At 38.1% G+C, this 24,461-nt stretch overlaps 1 protein-coding gene across 1 annotated transcript in view; it reads right to left on the bottom strand.

Annotated features, from left to right (window-relative positions):
- Positions 1–1,012: 1,012 nt before the first annotated feature.
- The window catches only part of LOC127656626 (kinesin-like protein KIF26A), a 167,393-nt gene continuing 143,944 nt past the window's right edge, over positions 1,013–24,461 (bottom strand). Inside the window, exons 7-15 of the mRNA XM_052145040.1 lie at positions 21,138–21,231; positions 19,511–19,773; positions 16,434–16,617; positions 12,868–13,027; positions 11,806–11,968; positions 8,336–11,651; positions 7,414–7,604; positions 6,050–6,200; positions 1,013–5,035 (exon numbers count right to left, since the gene is read on the bottom strand). Of these exons, the coding sequence (XP_052001000.1) occupies positions 4,857–5,035; positions 6,050–6,200; positions 7,414–7,604; positions 8,336–11,651; positions 11,806–11,968; positions 12,868–13,027; positions 16,434–16,617; positions 19,511–19,773; positions 21,138–21,231 (4,701 nt within the window). The 3' untranslated portion in view covers positions 1,013–4,856. The remainder of the gene's footprint in view (positions 5,036–6,049; positions 6,201–7,413; positions 7,605–8,335; positions 11,652–11,805; positions 11,969–12,867; positions 13,028–16,433; positions 16,618–19,510; positions 19,774–21,137; positions 21,232–24,461) is intronic.

Raw genomic sequence — 24,461 nt, 5'->3', positions numbered from 1 at the left:
TTTGATTGTAAACTATATGAACTCACAATTTTCTTGTTTTTCTTGGGAAAATGTGTTTGTCTACACTCAAGTCATTTGCATATCACTTTTCACAATACATATAGTTTCAAGTCAGCTTTATAGAAAATCATGCCTTGTTGTCTGAAAGCCCCCTGTGAAGAAGCTGAAGTGAATGTAGCGAGGGGGAAAAAATCTTTACTTGAAGTTATTTAGTGGTGGAAAAAACTTGAGAGGATCCTGACCTTTGCTTTTACATTATATATTTTGGCCTATTTCCCCTGTTTCATGTTGCATTAAAACTTTACCCTGTTATTACCAGCTTTTATCATGTGGACAAGTGTTGTGCTCATACCTGTTTAAATTTCGACTTCAAAACCAGAGAATAATAAGTCTCATGTAATCATGTGTTTCATACATTTTCAGATTTTTTTAAAAAGCTCAGTGTCATGCTCTTTGTCATCTGGGAGAGGCTGGCTTTTAAATGCAACTTTGCTGCTGCGTTTCTGCATCCAGAATCCGTTTCTGCATTCAAATCCACCGATTTGCGTGGTGATGTCAGAATAAATCAAACAACATGTTTGATGTACTGTAGCGCCGGGACATGACACTGTTGTATGGCAAATTCGACAAGCTGTAACGCTACAATCTACTTGCCGTTTACCATCGATCTTCTCACTTATGTACTGTAGATATGTTGCTCTGTTTTTCCTGTGAGCGCTCAGTGCCTCTTCACCGTGGAGGTGATTGTTTGACAGCTCTCAGTGTTGCACTGCTTCGATTTAATTACATTATAATGTGTTGTATAATTTGTTTATGTATTGTACGATATTGTACAATTTCAGCACAAAAAATGTAAAAATAAATATATATATATATATATATATATATATATATATATTAGACTACTAGACAACTTAAAACATTTTGAGATAAATATTCCTGACATATCAATAATATGAATAGTCAAGTCAATGAATAATACAACAAAATGCAGAGACAAGGAAAATATGAAGAACATTTTTATTCACAAGAAGAAACAATGGTATCCCAAGCTGCCATAATATACATTTATACAGAGGGTCAGAAAATTCTTTAAAATAATAACAAAATATGATTTGAAATATGACTCAACATACATTGTCAGCTTTCAAAACAAGTTTCAGTTTGTGTCAGTTAAATCCATGTCCATAAAGAATAATGAATGCCAGCATAACAATTATAAAAAATTCTAATAAAATGAAAAAGTTTTGAAAAACAAAAAATACAAACCTCATGCAGCATCTTGAAAAAGGGCCTGAGAGTATGTTTATAAAGGTAAATAAATCAATTGTTTTCCTCATTTCAATGACAAAAATGAACTCAAATGTTTTATGAGATCTAAAGTTTATTCACAGCCTTAATTTACTAGACATGAAACATGAAAGCCATTCTGGCAGCTACATGTGAAATCATTGAATCACTTTTGTCAGCAAAAGTTTGACATCAAAAAATGTTAGATGTTCTTTTACAGCAGTTGAGATTAACTCACGGAGCACTCTAAGGTATTGATCATACAATTCTGAAACTAGTGAAGGCTAGCTCTCAAGACAATCATTTGTGCTAAAAGTTTAGCACGTTGAGGTTGTTTGTTCAAGACTGTGATTGCATGTATGCATAGGACTAAGGCTTGGATCTGTATCCACAGTGTACGTCATAAAAAACCTGCAGCGTGTCATCAACTTAAGCATTACATCATGGATTTCATAATGTTGAACATGGACTAAATGTCAGGTAAGATTATTTTTGATGACATTCTAGAAGAACCTCCCCTTACTATAAAGTATCTACCCTGCTGAAAAGACCAGTATATGTCACCATTGTGTTTTGGATGCGGGTCTTTAGCATGGGACGCTGAGATGCTGATGTCCCAACAATCTTATTAATGATCTTAACCAGCAAGACTTTCTTGGTCTCCCAGCTTCACCAGAAAGACCATGCTGGTTAAAAAATGTGTGCTGGCCTAAACTGGTCTTTTCAAAAGGATATTAATAGCACTAAATATGCTATTGAAGGGGCCACGATATGTTAAACCTCATCAGATATTTTAAGGTTCATTCTAAGTCAATGATGCTGTTGTCTGAATGGTTTTGGAGAGGACTGACTCTTTATTGTACCGCACAATGTCACCTCACCCCACTTTAATCATGTCCCCAGCTCTTTCATGCAGATCACAATGCGTCCACAGAGAGAGGCTGTGCTAGACATGACAGGTTACACTGATGAATACTCTTTGCCTAAATGTCTATTTAAAGGAAACAAGAACAACAGCTCGATCTGCATTTTGATAGATTGAACCTCACCAACAAGACACGTCTATTGCAAACATAACAATGATGTTCAGCTGATGCACATGTCGATTTATTTATCTGATGAAGACCAGCATTGAGTGTTTTGAGATTTTACATTCTTGGAGAGTGTTTTTAATTAACATTTTCGAATTTACATTCACATTCGAGATGGCTGAGCACCTTATAGGCAAATCTAGTACCAATTAAATTCACTCCACAATATTTTCTGCAATTGTTGTTTTTAACTAGAAAATTCAACATGTTAAAGGTGAAGTGTGTAATTTAGTGTTACAAAGTTGACTTGCAAAAACAATGACAATTTAATGGGTTTTCTGAAAATTCCCACCAACTTCCATTGGTCAAGCAAACAGATAGTCCCGCCTCAATCTATTGGTTGAGCTAATGGTGCTATGTCTGACTGGGGTGCGTTTCCCAAAAGCATTGTTAGCCAACTATGGTCACAAGTTCCATTGTTACCAACTTAGTTCAACAATTTGTTTTTTCCCAAAACTGTAGTTCCAACGGACAGTCGCAACCAGCATCGCAAAGTTGTGTGGTTGGAAATACAACTCTACACCTGTAGTTAGAAGCACAGTTCCTTGTTAGTGTAATGTGAAGACATGATTTCACTTGGCTAAGGCTTCTATATCTTTATTCCAAATATAACTTTCATTCTGTCAAGACTTGGAAAATGACTTATTTCAGGATTTTGGTGAAAGTGGTGTTCTGAAACGCGAATGCAGCCGTTTCAGGTATTAAAGGTTGTGAAGAGGAAGCCCTTTATCACTCACGATACCTGTCGGAAAACAAGGCTGATGTGTCAATGTTAACACATAAGTAGTTTTTTTTAAGAGTGCACATGTGCTCAAATGTGTCGGGAGGATCCCGAAGTCTGGTGTAGAGGGATACCCCACTATTGCAGCGCAATCATCTGTCGCATTACACAGTGATGTGAATGCCGCTTTCGTGTCTACAGCAGCTTTTGCGGAAGTGTAGGTCTCTGTGGAACAATAACAGGGATTTCCCAATCTGTGGGCTTTTTCAAACCAGGATGGGAGTTTTTCAACTATCCAGTGAAAGTAGGGAATCTCAATGTAGTAATCAGTAGGCATCTCCAAACCAGGATGGGCATTTGTCGAATTTCCAATGAAAGTAGAAAATCTCAATCTAGTAGAAAAATCATGTAATGCGGTTGGAAAAAAATGCCCTTCCCACTTGAAAATGTCCACTGATTGGAAAATGCCCATTTTTGTTCTGCAGTGACACAAGGCTCCTTTCACACATTAAACAGCTTTCTGGTGTACATGTAAATTAGCTATTATAATTTGATATCCGCAGAAGTTATTACTCCACCCCCTGCATAACGTCATTAATGACAGCTCCATATTGTGTAACCATTGTGGTTCAGACAATGTAAGTGTGACATAGTTAATACGGTTTCTGGAAACAATCGTGACTAGCTACTAGTTCTCCAACGATGCATTGTACTGTTGAACGGGAAACGCACCCCTGGCTGGGAATGCTCAAACAAACAGAGCACATTTTTACAATTGTCATAGTGTTTACACTTTTTGTAATGGCTTACTTACAGTTGTCTATGCATATTAAGTAATAAAAAAATAGGTATTTTAAAAAAAAAATTGCGGATTTTAACAAAAAATACACACTTCACCTTTAAAGGTGGATATGCATAAATATTCAGTCCAGCTTTGAATACCCAAGACAACCAAATCAGATTGGGCAAATATTTTTTTTAAGGAAAACTGGCTTGCATCACATAAGACTGACAATTGTTCAGTGACATTTCAATTGTGTTCCTTAAAAAAAAAAACTGATATATTTGATTTGCAAGATGTAAAAAAAATCACTCATATGTTAACAAGAAATAGAATATTAGTCTCAAAAGGTTTAATAACAATATGCTGACATAGGTGATAGTTTAGGAGGCAAAGTGAGGAAAATCAGCTTATTGCTCTCCTTCCGCACCCAAAACTATATTTTACACACTGCATGATCATATAAATACACTATACAATGCAATAAAATAAATGTAAAAAAAAAAATGGTTCTGCTTGGGTATGCTGGTCTTAAAACTAGCACCAGTAGAAAAAATAATGATTGACAAACAATCTACAAAATGGTCATTTGATAAAGGCACTTTGTGGTGTGGTTGAATAACTCTTCGGTAAATGAGAATGTTTTTTCTCTTTCCTCAGGTCAGGAAAGGTGTCAAAAGCACTAAAGCTTGTTTGCTTTCCATTTGAGTAAGTCTATACAATACATTTTGTTATGAGGCACTGCATATTACCAGAACTATTTTCTCTTTTACAGAAGACAACAAGTTCCTTCTTCATGCAGAATTCAGTGTTCCGTCCTATTATTATGATCTTCCTTTGTTCCATTTTTGTTTTCTCAGAATTGCCGGACTGGCTGCTACATTTCATTATGCTTCCGTTCAGACATTCAGGGTTCTGTCTTACTTTCTCCATCCATCTCTTTCTGCAGTTCATCAATACCCACATCCTGTTCTTATACCTCCACCTCTCGCGAACCTTCCTGCACATCAGATGCTACGCGGATATCGAAGCAGGTGACCATCATGACGCGGGACTTGCATAGGTTGACACAGTATTCCAGTTCAGTCGTCGCCTGCTCCAATGCCTCAAGGTACTCCTGCGACTCCTGATCCATATCCTGTTCCACCTCAACTGTGAAAAACAAACCAGCAAACAAAAATATTAAATATAGTTTTGCATAAAATTACACTGGTATTTAGAATGTATCTTTTTCTAGCAACTTTCACATTTATCTGCAAGATAAGAAAAAATAAAAAAGTTATTTAACCTTTTCGCATGTGCGATCAAACCAGTGAGATTACACAAGGAGATCAAACTGGTGTGATCTGCATTTGACTGCTGTTTACCAGGAGAGAACGACTGACACGAATGTCATAATGAAACAGCTGCTCAACTAGTATTTTTAACTTCACAATATCATTATTGTTTATGTTACAAAGATTCAAATATTCACAAATGAAAAGTAAAAAATTACCATCTGAGCTGGCTGTTTTGATGCAGCAACGCAGCACTGTTTTCTGACATCAAACAAAGAATGTATAAACTTGTTAGCCCACTTGAGCCTTTACCCAATTCTCCTGTCACTCTCGTCACCTTGCAGCAAAGTGAAAGGGCTAGTTTTTTTTAGATCAATCTTTGCTGTGACTCAGAATCCCTTGCAGTATTGCGATGTAAACAACATGGCGCACATACAACTGCATCTTATCTATCATAATCAATCATTATAAACATCTTAAAATCACATATGTTTAACAATATTAAATTAATTTCTCCAGTATGTCAGTTGGGAAGTGTAAGGCAATTTTTTTTCATGTATTTTTTTTATAATACGGTGCACATTAAAATACAAAATTAGTCAGTACATTAAGAACTCACCCGCAAAGAGGTAAAATGCTCATCATTAAATAGATGAAATAAGTTTTGTGGAACAATTATTACTTCTATGATACATTTAATTTGTTTTTAGGAAAACAAAATATTGATTTGACAGTTTTAATTAGTTTAACATTTTTGGTCACTACGTACATAGGTTAATTATCATACTTCCATTTGTGATATTTCATAGTTTTGATGACTTTTATAAAAAAAAAAAAAAAAAACTTTGTCCAAACTTTCTGTAGTTTAAAAGGTATGCCTAATACTTACACTCTCCTATCCACTTGCTGGGGTCCATCATTAGTCTAGACTTGGTGTCCTCCAGCTCATCTTTCAGAGTTGTATGTTTGGTTCTGAGATCTTTTATCTGCTGTTGTCGTTTCTCAAGAACTTTCAATTTATTGTTCAAATACATCAGGCCCTTTGGACAGAAGATGCATATGACTTTGATTAAAAATACTGTAGCAATTCCATTCCATATACATTTGGTTGTAATACTGAGGGGAAAGCTTTTTAGGCATACTATTGAGTGAGAGGGCATTCACATATGTGTAATGAAGGACTAGAAGGAAAAGGGGTGGTGCAGTGCAGGTTTCACAAAATTACGGAAATTTGTCCTTGACTATGGCATTTGCCGCACAAAAGAACCACAGGATACAGAACTAGAATGTTACTGTGATATTTTCCAGGCATTGTAATGGAAGAATACAAGCTTCCTCCCATGGTCATAGTCTTGTGTTATAGTTTGGCTCACTTATAAAATAAGTATATAAGTCACATCTATGCTGATTAATCAACATACCTTCTCAACATCCTGAACTGACTGTTGAAACAACGAGGAAAAAAATGTCAGGCGATCTCTATAATAAGAACTGGGGATATACAACATACATCTAGACTTGCATTATCCAATCAATAGCTGCATCCAATAATTCACAAACAACACCTCTGGGAAAACACCCTTGTTTGCTACTACAGAAATCACTTTATGCATGGCAAATCTTGAGCCAATGCCAAGTTTTTTGCAATACCAAGTGGCCATAATAATGCTAAAGACAATTTGAGGATTGTCTTCTTGGATCAATTTGAGAGTAAAGCAAAGCATCATTCTGCTGATTTAATGCACATTCCCATAACAAATCCATGCTGGGATGCTTATACGTGAGAGCACTTAATAACTGGTGGAATAGGAAAACAATAGTATGCCTTCAAGCAAATATAGATAGCCGAGGCAGAAATTGGGATGGACAAAAAATATTTCAAAATAATTTCCTGTAATGTGGCATTTCACTACTGCAGTTTCCCAGTCTTCCTTACATAGCCATACTATAAACACTCATGCATTAATCAATTAATTCCAGATGGCAAATTGCTTTTCATTACTCCTGTGTTTAAAATCTCATAACTTTTTCATCAGAGATATTCAGATGCAATCATTTACCAGCAGACATATAGGGTCAAGACTCTAAGCTGTACATTATCTTCACATATGTAAAAAAAAAAAAAAAAAAGATGCAAATGGCATCTTTTTTAATGGCATTTATATATATATATATAAATGCAATGAACTTGATGTATATTACTACATTTCTTCCAAGTAATTTTGTTCTCCATTTGTGGAAGACAATTCTTACCTCTTCTGTCTTCTCCTGTTTTCGACGCTGAAGTCTCTCCACATCATCAATCTCATACACCTTGATCTCAAAAGGCTCTTTCAGTGGTCCAGAAATAGGGGGAAGGTCAACCCACTGGCCTGTGGTCCCAGCCTTACCCATGGATGAGGTGTCTGGCAAGGGAGCTGGGATGAGACGCCGCCTCTGGAGGCCTGGTGCATTGAGAGAAAAAATTATTTGAGATAGGAATGCAAAAAATGGAATTGGGAAACAGAGGCGAAATGTGATACTAAAGGAGAAAGAAAATAAAACAATATTACAAAAATGATGGATGAGAAAAGAAATGGATAGCAAGCTGTGCCAATTTTATCATAATACATTAAGGACAAAACAGATCACAAACAATATACTAAGCTGTTTAGTGTTTGTATGTATAGATGTATGAGGATGCAGCGATAGATAGGAATTCATATCAAAACATCCTGCCTGAATTGCATCTGATATGTAGATGTCCAGCATGCAGTTTAAATTACATATAAATATGGAGGTATACAACAGCTGTCTCAAGTAGGCATATACCATATACATGTTAAACAAATCAACATGTATAATGTTAAACAAATCAACATGTATAATTTGTATTTATTTAAATTATTACAATTTAAATAAATACAAATAATGGGTAAATATCCAAAACCGGCCATCTTTCAATTCTGAAGTCTTACTGCATTGTGCAGGATTAAACCTGTTATGTGATATACTTTTCCAAATTAAAATATACAGATGGACAATTCTGAGAGCATTCTGAATATTGTACTGGTTGGAAAACACTTTCAGTGTTAGAGTTGGTTATGTATAAGAGCCATACTCCCAAGTACAAAAGCAAAGCATTATGACCCCATCAATTACTTAATGACTTCAAAAAACAGGAGCTATTACCTACCATTTGATCTCTTCTTGGGCGATTTAGAGATCCTTGTGCGACCAGAGGAGGACATCCCACTCTCACTCATGGAGTCATGGGCTGAAGAGGCACTGCCAGTTGCCTCACTGTCACGGATCATGCTTTCATAACCACTACTCCCTCCACTGTGGTTGAAGAGTGCAGTTCGTCCCATGGCAGGAGGTAACTCTCCACTTAGTACGCTACTATTATCACTTCCATGCCCACTACTGTAGCGCTGCGGTCTCCTGGGGGCTGTGATCTTACTATATGGAGAAGGGAGAATGGGGATAGGGGTAGGCTTGTCATCATTGAGGTTGACTCCACTGTCATTGCCACTGTCTGAATCACCAGACCCCATTGGGTGTTTTCCAGAAGGATTGGCCATTGCTAATTCACTAACACGACTGTTTGCTGCCCGCATTGCTTGCTTGGTACCCATAATGGTTCCTCTTGTGGATTTACCATTGCCTCCAACCATTGCTCGAGGTAATGCAGTCTTTCCTGAAGGTGGAAGGTTGGCATTTCTTGTTGCGGGAGCAGCAAGAGACTTGGTGGATGAGCTAAGGGCTTTGGAGCTGCTTGCAGATAAGGTCCGAGCTTTGTTTCCATTAACAGGTACTTGTCTTGCAATAAGGCTTCCTTTGACAAGCCCACTTTTTACAGTGGTGACTGGGTTTATACAAGAAGGTGGAGAGGTAGAAACTGGGGAAGAGGTAACAACAGGTGAGCCAAATCTACTGACAGACTTACTTGATTTGCTGTTGAGACTAGCTCCACTGTTCTCTCGACTAAGGGCAGGTTTAGACTCCAAATATGACAAACTGTCACATCTGTCTAGCGATATCTGGCTTCCATAAAGCTGTCCTGTATCACCTCTAGCTCCTCTAGTCTTGAGACTGGAGGTCACTTTTATCAAACTATGGTCTGACTTATGGTCTGAGTTAGATGCTCTTAAACTATTTGAGTCACCCCTACAGCAAAGATCACTATCATCCTCTGAACCTGTAGCCCTTGGTGCTGAAGATGTTCCTGCATCATGAGCAGACTTTAAGGCACTTGAGGGAAACAGGATTCGATTTTTTTTATCCAAACTGGATTTGCGAACTGGAGGTAGAGGTGGTGATACATTGCCAGGTTTTGACATAATCTGCTCCTGCTTACTTGTCTTTACACTTTTTCCTAAAGAGGAAAATTTCAAACTGCCTGTTGATGAATTCATATCTTGAGCAACCATGGCATCAATGGATGTATGAATGACTGGAACTGTCCCAAGTGTTGTTGCACCTCGTCTGAGCTGTGGCATCTTGCTGGGGGGCTCTATCCTCCTGTTGTTGCTGGATTTTTCACATCCATCCACTACCCTATGGGATGGGTTTGATCCCAGTATTTTGTGGGGCATTCGAGGCACACTGTTGCTGTTCGTGGCTGCTTTTCTTGCAGGAATTCTGCTCATTCCATTTTTAACCAGTTTGGATGAAGAACCTGAATTAGAGTGTATTGAAGACTCCAATGAGCTATCTATTCTATGCCATGGATTATCTGGTATGCAGTCTTGCCTAGGTGTCTCACGCCTCCAACTGCTACTGGTGTTGTTTCCGCTGATACTGTTACTCTGGGTTATGGATGAGGTAGGTTTTAATTTCCTGGAAAGATTAAACTGGACAACTTGAGGCTCTCGCATGGATGGTGGATCGGATAAATGAATGGTGTTTGCCTTTGACAATTTTGGTAAACTTTTGGCAGGTACTTTCATGGCCTCTGGAGAGGATGGGCACTTGCTAAGGGAGAGTTTGCTTGATGTAGCACTGTCGCTGTCCAACTCTGAGAAGCTGCAGCCACTATCATTCAAAGATTTTTTGGACTCCTTCTGTGGGCTGCTTTGGAACATGCTTAGAGATTCAAGGTAGAAACTGCTGTCTGGGACAGTATAAGTACCTTGAGGGAGAAAAACGTCTGCTAATTGGGCACCTTCACTCTCCAGGGTACAGACACTTACTTCACTGAGCCATGAGGTGATAGAAGACCCACGGCTCCCTAGTGAAGCAAAGGCTTTCTCCTGCTGTGGTGCCACAATTTTAATGTTTGGCTCTGAGGAACCAATACTGCATGTATAGGCATCAAACTCATCATTGATGCTGCTTATTATGCTTACTGGTCGTGATCCTGAGGCAAGTGCCTGTAATGAGCAATCACTATTGAAGCTAACTATACTTGAGGGCCTCCCATTGTCCACAATACTGCCAATGGACAACTCTTCCACAAGAGTAAACACAAGCTCATCCTCACCATTCAACTCCACTGGCTGTTGGAGGGTCACAGTTGTCCTCATGATGTCCTTGTCCATGCATCTCTCACTAAGATTAGACCTTACTTCAACTGAAGTCCTGGGGTTAAGATAATGTGCCCTGACACGCAAATTCTCATTTGAATCACCTCTTTTTTGATGGCTCATGCCAATTGGTGGTATCCTTGTGGCAGAACTTTCTTTAGTTTCACTATTGACCCTGACATAGTCTCTTTGTTGTGGTGGTGGGGGAGCAGGCATGGGTAACTGTTTTTTATGGAAAAAGATCTTTTCCCTAACCACAGGCTCTGAGTTTTGGGATGCTGTTGATTTACTTTGCTTTCCTAGGGTGCAAAGGGCTACATTTTCAGACATTTGCACCTTTTCGCCATCTGCACTTGTCCTAACCACACTGTCAGACATGTCTTTGTCTGATGTGGTGGCACTTAGCCACTTGGAATGTTCAGATTTGGACATGTGTTTTGGACTGCTGGGCAGTTTACTGATGACAGAAATAGACTTTGTGGATATGCTGTCCTCTGTTGCTAATAATGGAGAAACCAAAATAGTATTAGAGCCTTCTTTAAGTCTGGTTGTGCCACAGTCTATTTTAGGGCTTGCAGAATTTCCTGCAGATTCTCCAACAAAAGCTGTAGGTTCCTCACTACCATCGATGCATTCCAATCGCTCCTGAAGCTCAGCAAAGGTGTTGCATTTGAAGTGATCTTGATCAACTGGGCCATCTTTTCCTCGTTGCTTGCGGTTGAGAGAAGGGATGATAGGAACAAAGGCTGGAGGGCCCTCGTTATCACTGAGCTCTCTATCAGAGATGGCAGCTCCACCAGGGCCAACATAAATGACAGTGTCGCATGATTGCTCGCTGCTTGAAGAATAGTCTGGATCACTAAGCAATGATGGTAGATCTGGGTCAAGAGCCACAGTCCGGGGATGGAAAGGCCGTATTTGTGGTGGTCGACGGATCCTTCCCTCATCACAGGAACTCTCTCCTCCAGAAGAACTGGATGCATACTTCATAAAGAGAAACACTCAGTCAAACAGCTGTGCCAACATGTAATAAATGTAATCATTAATAACATTCTATAAAAATAGTACATTAAATACTATTAATATATGCAATTATTATTGCAAAGAGTTTTCCTGAATTCTATTCCTTTAAAATTACCTTTGATTTCTTTTTCCTCATGCGATGGATTCGGGAGGCCAACTGAATGGTTGTGAGAGACTCTGCATAATTTGAAGGAGAGTCTGATATGTGGGCAATCATGGTTGTCCTACAGTTGATATTCCCCAGGGAGTCACGCAGTAACATTGTGAGCTTGCTATCCCTAAAAAAATATAAATTTTTTGTTGATTATCAGCAGAAAGTGAGCTGTTTACTCATGTCTGAGAGAGCCAAGCCATTAAATGTTCCCTAAAAGCATGCAACCATCAGAAAGTTGTATACCCCTGCCATCATTAGTCATAAAAAGATATTTATATTGCAATACTGCTAAATGTGAATATTGCCATAGGTTCTTGAGCAGAAAAGAGGAATATACAGCCTAGACTAGATGTTAGTTTCAGAGCTTTTTTTAAAACAAGATGCATGATTTATATATGGCCCCAGTGGAATACAGAATTACAGTGTACAAGTCGAACAATAAACCTGTCAACACAAGTTCACAGGTATGAGCTTGTCGCTGGAAGATTTGATTGTTTGCTCAACTCCCCCTGTATTACGTCTTCTATGGAAACACAATTTACCTGAGGCAGATATCTTCTGAATAATCATGCACATGCTGCTAATGGCCATTCCTGTGATAGTGACGTTTTTGTCATACTAAAAAATCCTTTATTCTCTATGCAAGATTCCACTTGACATTTCCTTATAGAAAATAGCCTATTATGTGACTATTGATGATTCTGCCCTACAAAGGCAAAACACAGTATCTAAATCAACACTAAAAGAGAAAACAATAGACTTAGTTTTAATGTGAATTTAGTAGTTACAGCAATTTTTCTGAATCTCAGAGTAGCTGCGCCAAAACCATCTGTCACAGATCATAATCTAACAGACCTCATTTCAGTCATAGCTCAAAATCTTTACAAAATGTGTAGTTACTGTGATTTGCCTCCACATGGCACAATTATAACCTGTATTTATACAGAAGTTACTTATACAAGATGCTTTGTAGAAGTCCCAGTCATATGAATTCCATGCATTTCATAACAAAATGTTTCTTACTTATATGGAACGTGCTTGGCTCCATTGGCCAGAGCCAGTATGACGTTCCCCAACGCAGTGAGAGATAGACACAGACCTCCTCCTCCATCTCTGCTTTTACTCAGCACCTTCTCACAGCTTCCCAGGTCAATCAGATGCAATCGACTCCTACCACCAGACACTGATGAGCAAAATAAAGAAAAAGAGAGGTGATTCCTGAGGTCCAAACACTCTGACATGTTCAACAAAATCAATGATTTCACCACGACAATTGCATCCCATTGTACCACCAACCATATTGTAAATGCATCATTCAAGTTAATTTATATGAATTCAGCTTTAATCTAAAACATTTCCAAACTGAGAGCTTAATAAACATAAAAGCAAATGTTAATATAATCAAATTTGATAGCCATAGAAACATGGAAAATTACAGCAGTTAAAAACAAACCTTTATAACTTTTGGATGTTATTCCAAAGTTTCACAGTTGCGAGCAAAGTAAACGTGTGTGAATAAGGTAAATTATTTTAAATAAGATATTTTCAGCTTAATCATTCTTGATACAGAAACACTGACAACCCTGATTACTGATATCACTGACAGTTTGAGATGCTGCCAGTACGGTTATAGCACGTTGCTGACACTCCCACACTAAGGTAGTGTCGGGTAGAGTGAGAAGCAGGAAACACACAGACATATTAATAAACAGCCCCAGAGAACACCTGCGGCTGACAAGTTTGTTTGTGATTTATTCATGTGTAAGTCACGCAGCCCGCTATGATTCAAACCTGGAACAGTGTGGCCTAGTTAAACATCTATATTGAAACTATCCTCAATATGACACATAAATACACACGTGAGTCTTGGACTAAGTCAATGTGATGTGCTGTCTAGTCGCTCTTATATCTATGGATATAGCAGATAGTTGACAAAAACTCAAGGAACAAAAGGTAATGTGCATCAGTCTGAGAATCTGAAGATGACAAATTGTTCAGTTGATTTTACCCTCAGCTACACTACCATTTAACAGCTTGAATACACTTAATTTGTTTCTCATGATCTTAAAAACCTCTTGATCTTAAGGCTAATAGTTACATTGAAGACACATAAATTGTGCCTACATATTAACTTCTTTACAAAACAATTTTTTTTTTAATGAGCTGGATTGTATAATGGAGTAAAAGTATCCAACAATTGGCCAGAATACAAAAGACCAACACAGACCACGTTTACATGCACTTAAGAAAGCTTGCTATTCCAGAGTTTTGCAGAAAATGGCGTACTGAAACGTCATGTAAACAAGAATGCCGATTTCCTTATGCCTTTTAAGGGATTAAGGGTGTGTTCACACTTGGCAGGTTTGGTTAGATTAAAATGAACTCTAGTGTGATTGCTCTGTTAGTGCGGTTCATTTGAACAAGTGTGAATGCTGCCACCCGAACGTTGGTGCACACTAAACAAGCAAACCGAGACCGCCTGAAAAGTGGGTCTCAGTCTGCTTCCAAACTAACTCTGGTGCAGTTCGATTGATATATTAATGTAACTTGGACCAAAGATGTCTAAACGGACCAAAAACAGGAAGTAATTTGCCTAATACTGACCTCAAGCATACTTGGTTCTTCTCATCATAGGAGCTATGTTTCCTATTACAGTTCAGTACTGTGTCGGAACCGCCCGTCAGCTGTCCTTGCAGCATATCTTCATTTGTGTGTACAACGGTGGAATTCCTGGCATTGTTTTGACTCCTTTACACATTTTATTAACTCTTCATTTGTTCTTAGCTGGTTAAAAATACCACCACGAGCGCATTTTGCCAGCATTGTTTTGGATGTAAGGTAAGTTCTGTAAAAAAATATACATCATAAAAGCTGTTCAATCAGGTTGTGACTTTCCCTGATGCCTTTGGTTTTGTATCATTAGGTTTGGTGTTAAAAATGCCAGTGTGAATGCTAAACTAACCAGGACTAAATGTATCATTTAAATTTTTGGTCCGGACCATGCATACCAAGAGAACTGAACTGCAAGTGTGAACACACACTAAGAGAAAGAGGTTTAACACACCTAGGTTTCTGCTGCATAAAGCTGATTATGTGGCCATGTAAAACACATAAGCGTCTTTCTAACAGGTTTTGAAGAGTGTGCATGTGTGGAACAGACTGGAGAACAAACATCATAGGATGGAACCCAACAAACAGTCAAAACATTTCTGGGAGTACAGTGGGAAAATCACAATTTATAAACACCACTGAAAAATGTCGATGGTCCCTCATGTTCGTGTATATGCGCTCGTACGTTAAAACAAATCCCAGAGTTTTATGTAAAGGGAAACCCCACTACTGAAGCGCAATTCTGGTGCAGGTCTTGATAGAAAGGTAAGGAAACAAACACAGCAACAAATCTGGAATATCTGGAAATAAAGCGAAGCAACAGAGAATAAAATTGTGAAGTCTTCCTCGGATACCATGTTTGTTATTTACACAAGCATCACAGGGTAATTACGTTGCTCTTGGCTTAAACTTTGCATGTAAATAAGAACGCTGCTGTCAACCAATATGGCCCTTTCTTGCAATAGCCCGCTTTCTGGTGTTCATGTAAACGTAGTCACTGTTTAAAAAACATCCCAGGTGGCACCTCATGAAGATGGTTGGGAGAATGCCAAGAGTGTGCAAAGCTGCAATAAAGGCAACATGTGGCTACTATGAAGAAGCTAAAATATAAGATCATTTTGATTTATATTTTATTTAGACATTTGACTGGTTGTGATTGTCTATCAAAATATGGTCCATGTCAAATGACTACTAGACTTCGTGGACACAATGCCAAAAACAAAATTGTGAATGATGGTCATTATCTTCATTTAAAGATGAACTACAATAGTTTTGTTCCACACAAAGTAAGACAGAAGGATAAATGGTGAATCTGAGATGACAATCATTTCAAACCATGTAGGTTACACAAATGTGTTATTGCACATGATCATTTAGAAGAATGCCAGACCTTAAAACTAGACTGCACTATAATCATTACATTTGTGAAAAGTAGGAAGAACCTATGTTCTCCTTTTCTAGCATTTTGTCATCCTTTTGCAGTTTTTCTCAAATAATGTTTCTGAGCATTTAAAATCAGCAGGCTTGATGAAGCCATTTAAGGGTGCTTCAATTTTCCACAGTTATTAGATGCTATGACCAGCACAGCATTTACCTATGCAAATCAGCTATGTGATGGCATAGTGACAGGTACCTCTGCACTCTGATTAGAGCGGTTAGCTGCTCATGAATTATTACTGTCTGTTAAAATTCCCATTCAAGTTTAATGAAGTGGTCAAAGCAGACATGATTGATTTCCCTCCTACCATGATGGAGTGAGAGGAAAATTGAAGGGATTCTGGTATCACTCTGATTTGGCCAGTAATATCTCAGCTATTACATTAATAAGCTTATGATGTAGTTTTCCTTTCACTGTGAAAGTGAGGAGGAGGAGGAGGAGGAGAAGGTATTAAACTAGACTGAATATAATCATTTTACTAGACGTAGACACTCCAACATTACAGCAGTTTCATCTCACATAGTGTAAACAATAGACTTACTTCCACCCTTGCCACTCTTCTCCATGCGGTATTGGTAGATATGTAGGGTGAACAGCATGTGGGAATTGCGCCGGTCTTCTTCGTCTGCATCTGGTTGGCTGGTGCTACGTGCGGCGATGGCTGCATCAAGAAGCAGGGCGGCCTGCTCTGCGGTGGGTGCCCGCAACTCACTCTGGTTCTGGAGCTAGAACATGTAGTGGGTGGTGAAAGTTTATGAGTAAGTGGTATTGATAGAGTGCAAAAGACAGGTAAATATAAATCTAAATCCCATTCAATTAATTGAGAAATGAATTGAAAAACGATAACTTGTAAATCTTTCAAGACTCCTGACACTCACTTGGTTTTCTTTTAGTGTCGGGATTCTGTCACCTGGGGCCTGTACCAAAAAGCCGGTTTTGGTGGCTAGCCAGATAAGTTTTCGTTTAGTTTGCGTCAACTCTGGATTTTAGTTACCAAGAATATAAGTCTTTAATATCTTCATAACTGCACAGTTATTCCTTGTGCCGCTTAAATCTTGTGTTTTAATTCTTCATGATTTCATTGTGATCACTTGTGCAGTGCAAATGCGTTTTCATTTCAAATATTTTTATACCAATATCTTGTTATGCTGTTTAAATGCTTCATGATCTACCTTCAGCGCAGAGGTAAATTAAACTGTCTCTCTCATGAGAAGTGAATTGTGTTCACTCTATCTCTCTCTCTTTCTTTCTCTCTCTCTCTATGTTTCACATGATTGGCTGTTCACTCATTCATGTGCATGTATTAGTAATCTTAAACTTAGGATCAAGTTGATAGAGAAAGCTGATGAGCAGCATCAATGTACCACTTAAGCCTAATTGTTTTTTTTTTTTTTTCAATTAAAACCAATCATGTAACCCAGAGTTTGTTCAACTAGCTTCATGGTACAGACCTCTTTTTTCTAGTCTTTGTTTGGTCTTGTTTGTGTTTTCTTTTTTCTCCCCATATGCTCTGTCTCGTTTATGGACCTCGCACCCCTCATTGGAACCTTTACCTATTTGATTATTAGTTGATCTGCCTCTCCTGTCCCTCTTGTTACCTCCTGATTTCTTTAATATTCCCTTTTTTAATCTTGTCTGGTGTCATTTCGTTCCCTCATGTCTCCTGTATCCTGTCTAGTCTGTTGGTCTGTATCACTGACTTCTGATCCTGTCACGATTCCCTTGTTGTCTGCCCTGGGTTTCACTTGTCTGTCCAAAACTACACTTCCCATGATCCCCGGCCCTCATCACTGCCAGCCCTGTGTCATTGTGCTCACCTGATTGTAGTTTGTCATCATCATGTCTCCAGTGTATATAAACCCTGTTTGTTCTCTATTCCCTTGTCTATCGTTGATGTTTGTGGATGCCTGTTTCTGTGGTCTTTGTATGTATATCCTTCTTGTTAAACTCCTCGTTTGTTTTCCGTATTTTTGGCTTATTTCCCCATTGCAGGTATTTCCTTTGTTTTGGTTTTGTCTGTTTAAGTTTTCTCCGTTTCAATAAAGTTACACTGCGTTTAGATCCTGTCTCCATGTCTGCCTTCATCTGCAAGCGTAACAGAGCCTATTTTTTTGCTGGTCAGTGCTCTGTGTTCTTTCACTGGTTTTTGTTTAGTTTTGATCAGTTTGTTTTCTTTCATGGTTTGCCCCACCGTGGGCCTGTTTTGCTTTTCTCAGCCTTGAGGCCTTTTCACACCAAATGTGACATGATTATGAGAGGCGAATCACAGTCAAATGGCCCCTTCCCATAGAAAACGCACAGTCATAGTTGTGCGTTTTGATAAAAAAAAATGGGTTATTTTAAATTGTACCTTAGAATAAACAAATAAGTCAATAATATTTGTACTTCGACACTCAGTGAGCAAGTTGGCTCAAACAATATACTCACCGTAAATAAGAGGTTCGCTTTTTCGCCGCGCAATTTGACATGAAGATTCGCTCCAGAGGAGAATGGCTCATTAGGAATCTATTATTTTGATTCAAAATGTTGGTGTGCAAAGGCCTTTAGTTGTTCTGGGCAATTTTAGTTTTTGTCCCAGTTTGTCCTTTATCCACCATTAACACATTCATTCAACAATCCTACATTTTTCGTCAACCGCCTTTGGCCAATGGGCCACTCTGTAAGTGGAGAGAGGAGAGAACCCTGGGAGTAGATATGGGCGTAGACCCACTCCCCACATCTAAACTTCACAGACCTCCAGGCAGCCTTTGATGTGCAGCTTCATATGGACCTTCAAAAAACAACATCTGATGCCAACACCTGGCAGCACTTTTAACTACCCTCTACCTACCCCCAAACTCCAACTACCCCCTCCTGATATTTACCCACATTCAATGGAAGGTAAATGGAGGAGGGGAGGGTGAAACAGAGCAGAATCTCACCTAGATGGATACCAAAATATCTTCCCATAAATTCCAGATATGTTGATTAAACTATGCCAAACTTATTCTGTAATAATTAGGCCTGTCGTGATTATTAAATAACCGTCAGATTGCAGTTATTTGCTGTAAGCGTGGTTATTTGAGATAACTGTGATTATTGTGCAGTTTTCCAATCACATTTTAATAAGGGAATTTTAAGAATATATCTAAATGCCTCTGTATTTCTGTATCATTTATTTAAACTGAGATCATCACTGAGTCACACAGCAGACGTCAATCAAACCTGACTACATTGGGTTTTAGTACCAATTATGACTCTTTAAAGGTGAAGTGTGTAATTTGTACACCACCAAACGGAATGATCTATTTTCAGATATTCCAAACACTCCCACCAAAAAAACCTGCCCCAAACTCACATACTTGGTGTAGCCATTGTTGGTCGAGATGCTCAAAATTCAATCTTTTGATAGCATCACAGAGTGACAGACAAAAGGCTTGCTTTTGCTGCAGTTGGGATGGGCAAAAGTATTTTAACATCAAGAAAAATACACACATATCAACTACAGTATAAGCTGCACATTTAAGCGTAACTGAACATTTTAACTTTTTACTGTGTACATTATATAAATGTATAACCATTAAGTGCTTTGTCAGGAACTGTTACAATACGGTTAAGTCTTGTTGTAAATTTGCTCACCTGTGTACCACAGATGGGGTCTTCACGCAGGTAGACACCAGGTGACTGACCATCCTGCAGACTGCCTGTGGGGACGTCAGACAGCAGGTCCTGAAGGCTCTCGTCTTTGCCGTAGATTTCCACAGCTGACACCCGTACCGAGAAGCGTGTGCCAGTCTTCTCCTTACGCTCGTTGATGAGCTTGAACAGCCAGGAGATGGCACAGGGAGCAATGCCAAGGCTCTGCGTGGAGCTGTCTGTGCCAATCATGGTGCATGTCTTTCCTGGAGAGAGTATAGAGAGAAAGCTGCTAATTCTGGCAAGATGATGATGAGCACTCAACAAGCAAGTGTTTCAAGTGCAGGCATTTCTATCACTGATTTGCTGAGATAACTGTGTTAGACAATAAACCACCAATCATATTTCATCATTACTAGTACCTAAATGGGACCTAATGAAACAGAATGAGTTTGAATTCTTGTATTACACTTAGAACTTTTTCTAACTAATTGTGTATGTGTTTTACTGTAACATTACAGATGCTTCATAATTGTTAATAAATTGACCCTACACTCTCTGAAATAAGGTATAGTTTATGGTCTCAGGGCTTCACTGGGGTGGAACCCTCAAGGGGAAATTTTTTGTACCTCTAGTTAAACTTGTTTTAGACCTATTGAGACCCTTAAAATGTACATTTATACATTTTGTTCCTCTAGGAACAAAACAATGTATGTTTTTGTCTCCTTAGGGGTACAAAGGAGTAGCATACCACCTAAAACAAGCATACCACCTCAATGAAGGTGTTGTACCTTGAACGTTACCTTTGTTCTGAGAGTGTATTTATTTTCTTCATAAATGTCACTGGTCTTATTTTGTTGTTAAAAAGAAACAAATCATTATTTTCCACAGCATTTTTGTATTATTATTTTTTATTTTTTAGAAAAGTCTCCATTTCTTTTCTTCTCTCTCTTGTTTCCAATATAGTACAAGTGGCAAAACGGGGAAAAATATTCCCTTTGCCTTTTTTTTTTATACAACCAGGACAAATTTATTTTGACAAGGGTGACACATTATTACTTTCACAATACAATAAAATCACAATGAATAAAATCAAGTTCCCGCCTAAAGTATTTCTCATTGAATATTCCGTTTTACTAGAAAATATGCCACATAACAGAGGTTAAAATAATTGTGAATGCCAATGCCATTAATGTCATCTGTAAAGAGCAAGACTACAGTTTAACCATGCAGACTATTAAGTTCAAAAATATATGAAATGTTCTGTACAGACTACCCAGTTCGCTTTAAAAGAGTCATAAATAATACTTGAACACTGAGACCATGGAAAAAAATAAAGTAATAAATCATTGCAATGTTTAACAAGCATAATTGTCAACTGCTCAGACCTCTAATGCATTCTACAGTGAGGGTCAATTAGCCAGCTTTTAATTACACACATTAGCCTCTCATTCACACACACACTTGAGTGGCCCACTCTTACACTTTCAAAGTAAAAGCACTTTTTTGATCTTCATTTTCAATTGCAGACATTAAAGGGTCTAGCAAATTATCAAATAAACAACTGTACATTAAGACCAAAGGCTGAACTGGCTATTCAGTTCATTGGCGTTTATTGATGATAGCTTACCGACTTTGACATGACCGAAGCAGAAAATACACCCATCTGCCCCGTTTGCCACTGACTGAATAACTTCAGCCACTGTCCCTGAGCAAACTTCAGCCTGTAGAAAGAAAAAAAATATACAGATAAAAAAAAGATTAACACTCAACATTTATAACACTAACATATTTTATCATAATTTAGCAATTAGATTTGGATATAAAGTAAGTAAGAATACAATAAAATTACAAAATATGCTTCATCGGGTCTCACAACCAAATGTCATGAGATGCAATGAGAACCAATAATACTTTTTTTTTTTACTTTGGTTTTATGGGGTTTGGACCTTAGCTTTAAATTACAATATAAAAAAGGCAATTTTGCAAAGTCTAATCAATATTCTACATCACAGTAGAGTTTTAATGAGGGTTATTTACACTCAGTTGAGCTGTGAAATGTAACAAAGCCTTCTTTGGCAGAGTATAAATAACCTAATATGTACTTTGATCCAGAGATCATTGATTTATTCACTCACACCAGAAAACCACAGAAAGTACCAACAAAGCTCTTCATCACAGATTCATCAGACATGGGAGGCTTTACACCGGCTGCACAGTGTAGCCATATCGCTACTATCTGTTCCACTAGCTTCGGTCCCTGGAGACAATTTGGGACTGCAGCAATTTCCTCCCAAACACACACACTCACTGATTTGCTAAGAAATATGTCCCCGTAGTCTCACTAAACCACACATATGGTAGATTTGGAGGATTTACAGTTACACGACTTCACTGAACTGGTACTGAGATATGAAAGCCTTGTGCTTGGCCTGATTTATAGACAAGACTATGGAATACTTGTAAAACCCTGAGTATAGAAACGATAATTCAATTTAAAAACAGAGCTACAGAATCTATAGCTTCCCTAATGCATTTGACTAATCAAAAATTCAGGAGCAAAAGAATTTCTATATATCTGTTCAGAAACCTAATGAGTTGCTTTGCTGTACACTACATAGGCAGCTGGCTTCAAAAGACGTTTCCTAACAGAAATGGAAGTGGCTGATTTGGAACACTCTTCATTCGAAGCAACTCTGCACGTTACACATTAAACAAAGCGGACGTAGTCGTCTCTCAATTTCAGTATAGTTAGACATTAGCATGTTGCTAAGCTAACACAATATTCCATTATGCATTGCAACGCATAGCACAAAATAGTGGGTAAAACAATCAATGTGTAAATACATTGAACTAGTTTTATTAATGCTTTGTTTTGGTATTGAATGAAATAATCTGCATTTCTCTTGACTCATCCTCAAACTTGGATTACGTTTTTTGGTCAAAGCAAGGTACAGCCCTGGGGTTATGAGTGTACCTATGTTGCCTTTAATTGCAGTTTAGGTAGGGAGCTTACTAGGATCTGGAACAGAGCTTACAATAGAGCTTATTGGTTCAGAGTTTACGAGATCTGGCTTTATTTTTGGTTCTTTATACAAATACCTCCTCTTAATTTGTATGACCATTTGTTAGCCACTTATCATAATATGGATACCATTTCAGTTTTGGAGCACAGATAATTAACTGTGAATGAGCTGCAAGATATGTGATTCTGGAATTCAAACTGTTTTCTATACTTAAAAGAAACAGCTGTTGAGATACTTTGAAAAACAGTGCTGTCCCAAAACAGGCATTTTTTAATTAAGCCCCTTGCCCTTCTAATAATGTGTGTGTCCACTTTATATGCTCCCTCCCTAGTGGGCTGGGCAATAAACATACTGTATATACAGTATATGTACAGTTAAAGTGTGTGTGTGTGTGTGTGTGTGTGTGTGTGTGTCTCATGACTTGTGAGTAGGTAAATATTGCTTTTTACAGTGCTGGGTAGTAGCAGATACATACATACATACATGTATTCTGGATTATGTAATTAGATTTAAAAAATCAAGTACTTGTAATAAAATTAAATTAGGGCAGCACAATTAATTACGAGACAGATTAATTAATGACAGACCAAATAACAAGATCTTTCATGGTATCTTCAGAAGTTCACCATTGTCCAATCACTCTCTTTCGAGCACACTCTGAAATACGTAACTGGTGTTGTGCCGATTTCTGACTCCCTAATATGTTCAGGGGTATATGTAGGAGAGGCCTTTAGGAATAGGGACAATGACTCCCTACTATGGCTGGGGCAAGGGGTGGGTGTAGGGATGGGCTTTAGGAATAGGGACCAATCAGATAGAGGCGAGTAAGAATCTGGAGTCAGATTTCGGCACATCTAGCTGTAGATGTTTCTGAGTATCGTGTGTCTCGTATGTGCGGCGCTTGAGGCTGATGATCCTCTATCACCATCCATCACAAAATGCAGATTTGAAATGTAGGTGGCGCTCTAATGCATTTTAGTTTCACAAATAGATTTTTTTCTCTGTTTCAAAAATGTAAATTAGTGACATTGATTTACAAATGTAAGTTGTCTGATCTGTTATCTCAAAGTGGATGATGTTGGTAATGTCGAAATTGCAGGAGTAAGAGACCATGTTTGTTTAACGCACCCCAAGTCATCTGTCCATAAGTCTAAAAACTCTCCCCTAAAAAATACCTGTTAAACTCATACAGATATGACTCGGTGTTAGATGCAGGCCATATAGCTCTGTCAGCATTATGGGGGAAAACACGCAACTCCCTTTGTATTTTTACACCATGTAAATACATTTGCAATCTATGCTTTTGTTTTTTAGACAAAAGCACCACTCAAATGAGTAGACCTATAATTATGCAAGTTACTAAACACTGCTGGTGTATAACTGTGAAATACTGTCTACATCAAATCCAGTGCCCTAAACTAATGATTTATTCTAGAAGTCTGGACAGCAAAAAAATCAAACATGGATGACAATTGTCTAAAAACAAATGTCTTTCTGCCTTCTTTGACAAAACATACTAATAAGTAAAAATGTGTTTTTGTGTTTCATGACCCTGTAAGTGCCTTTTTTATTTCACTTAGTAACAGACAACTAGAAAGTAAAACAAAAACAAAAATATAAATTCTCATATTTTGATTAATTGAAGCTGAAAGTGTCATTTCTGTGCCACTAGCACCATTAAACAGAATTGCAAAAAATATATTGTTAATAAAACAGCTTTCTGAAAACCCCCAAACAATCAAACAAACAGATAGTTCCACCCCCAACTCACGCCATTGGTCAAATCAATGTTGTTGTCTCTCTTATGTCTCTCGAAACCGAGGAATTATCATAGTGCTACAGGGACACAGAGTGTACAGTTTTCAAGAAAATAAATTAAAAATGGCTTACTTATAGTTGTTTCTAAATACTACGATGGGATAGTAGAA

Source organism: Xyrauchen texanus, chromosome 16, assembly GCF_025860055.1.
Source record: "Xyrauchen texanus isolate HMW12.3.18 chromosome 16, RBS_HiC_50CHRs, whole genome shotgun sequence".
NCBI classification, from domain to species: Eukaryota; Metazoa; Chordata; class Actinopteri; order Cypriniformes; family Catostomidae; genus Xyrauchen; species Xyrauchen texanus.
The sequence above is the reverse complement of the archived record's forward strand: the minus strand, read 5'-3'. Positions and strand labels throughout refer to the sequence as shown.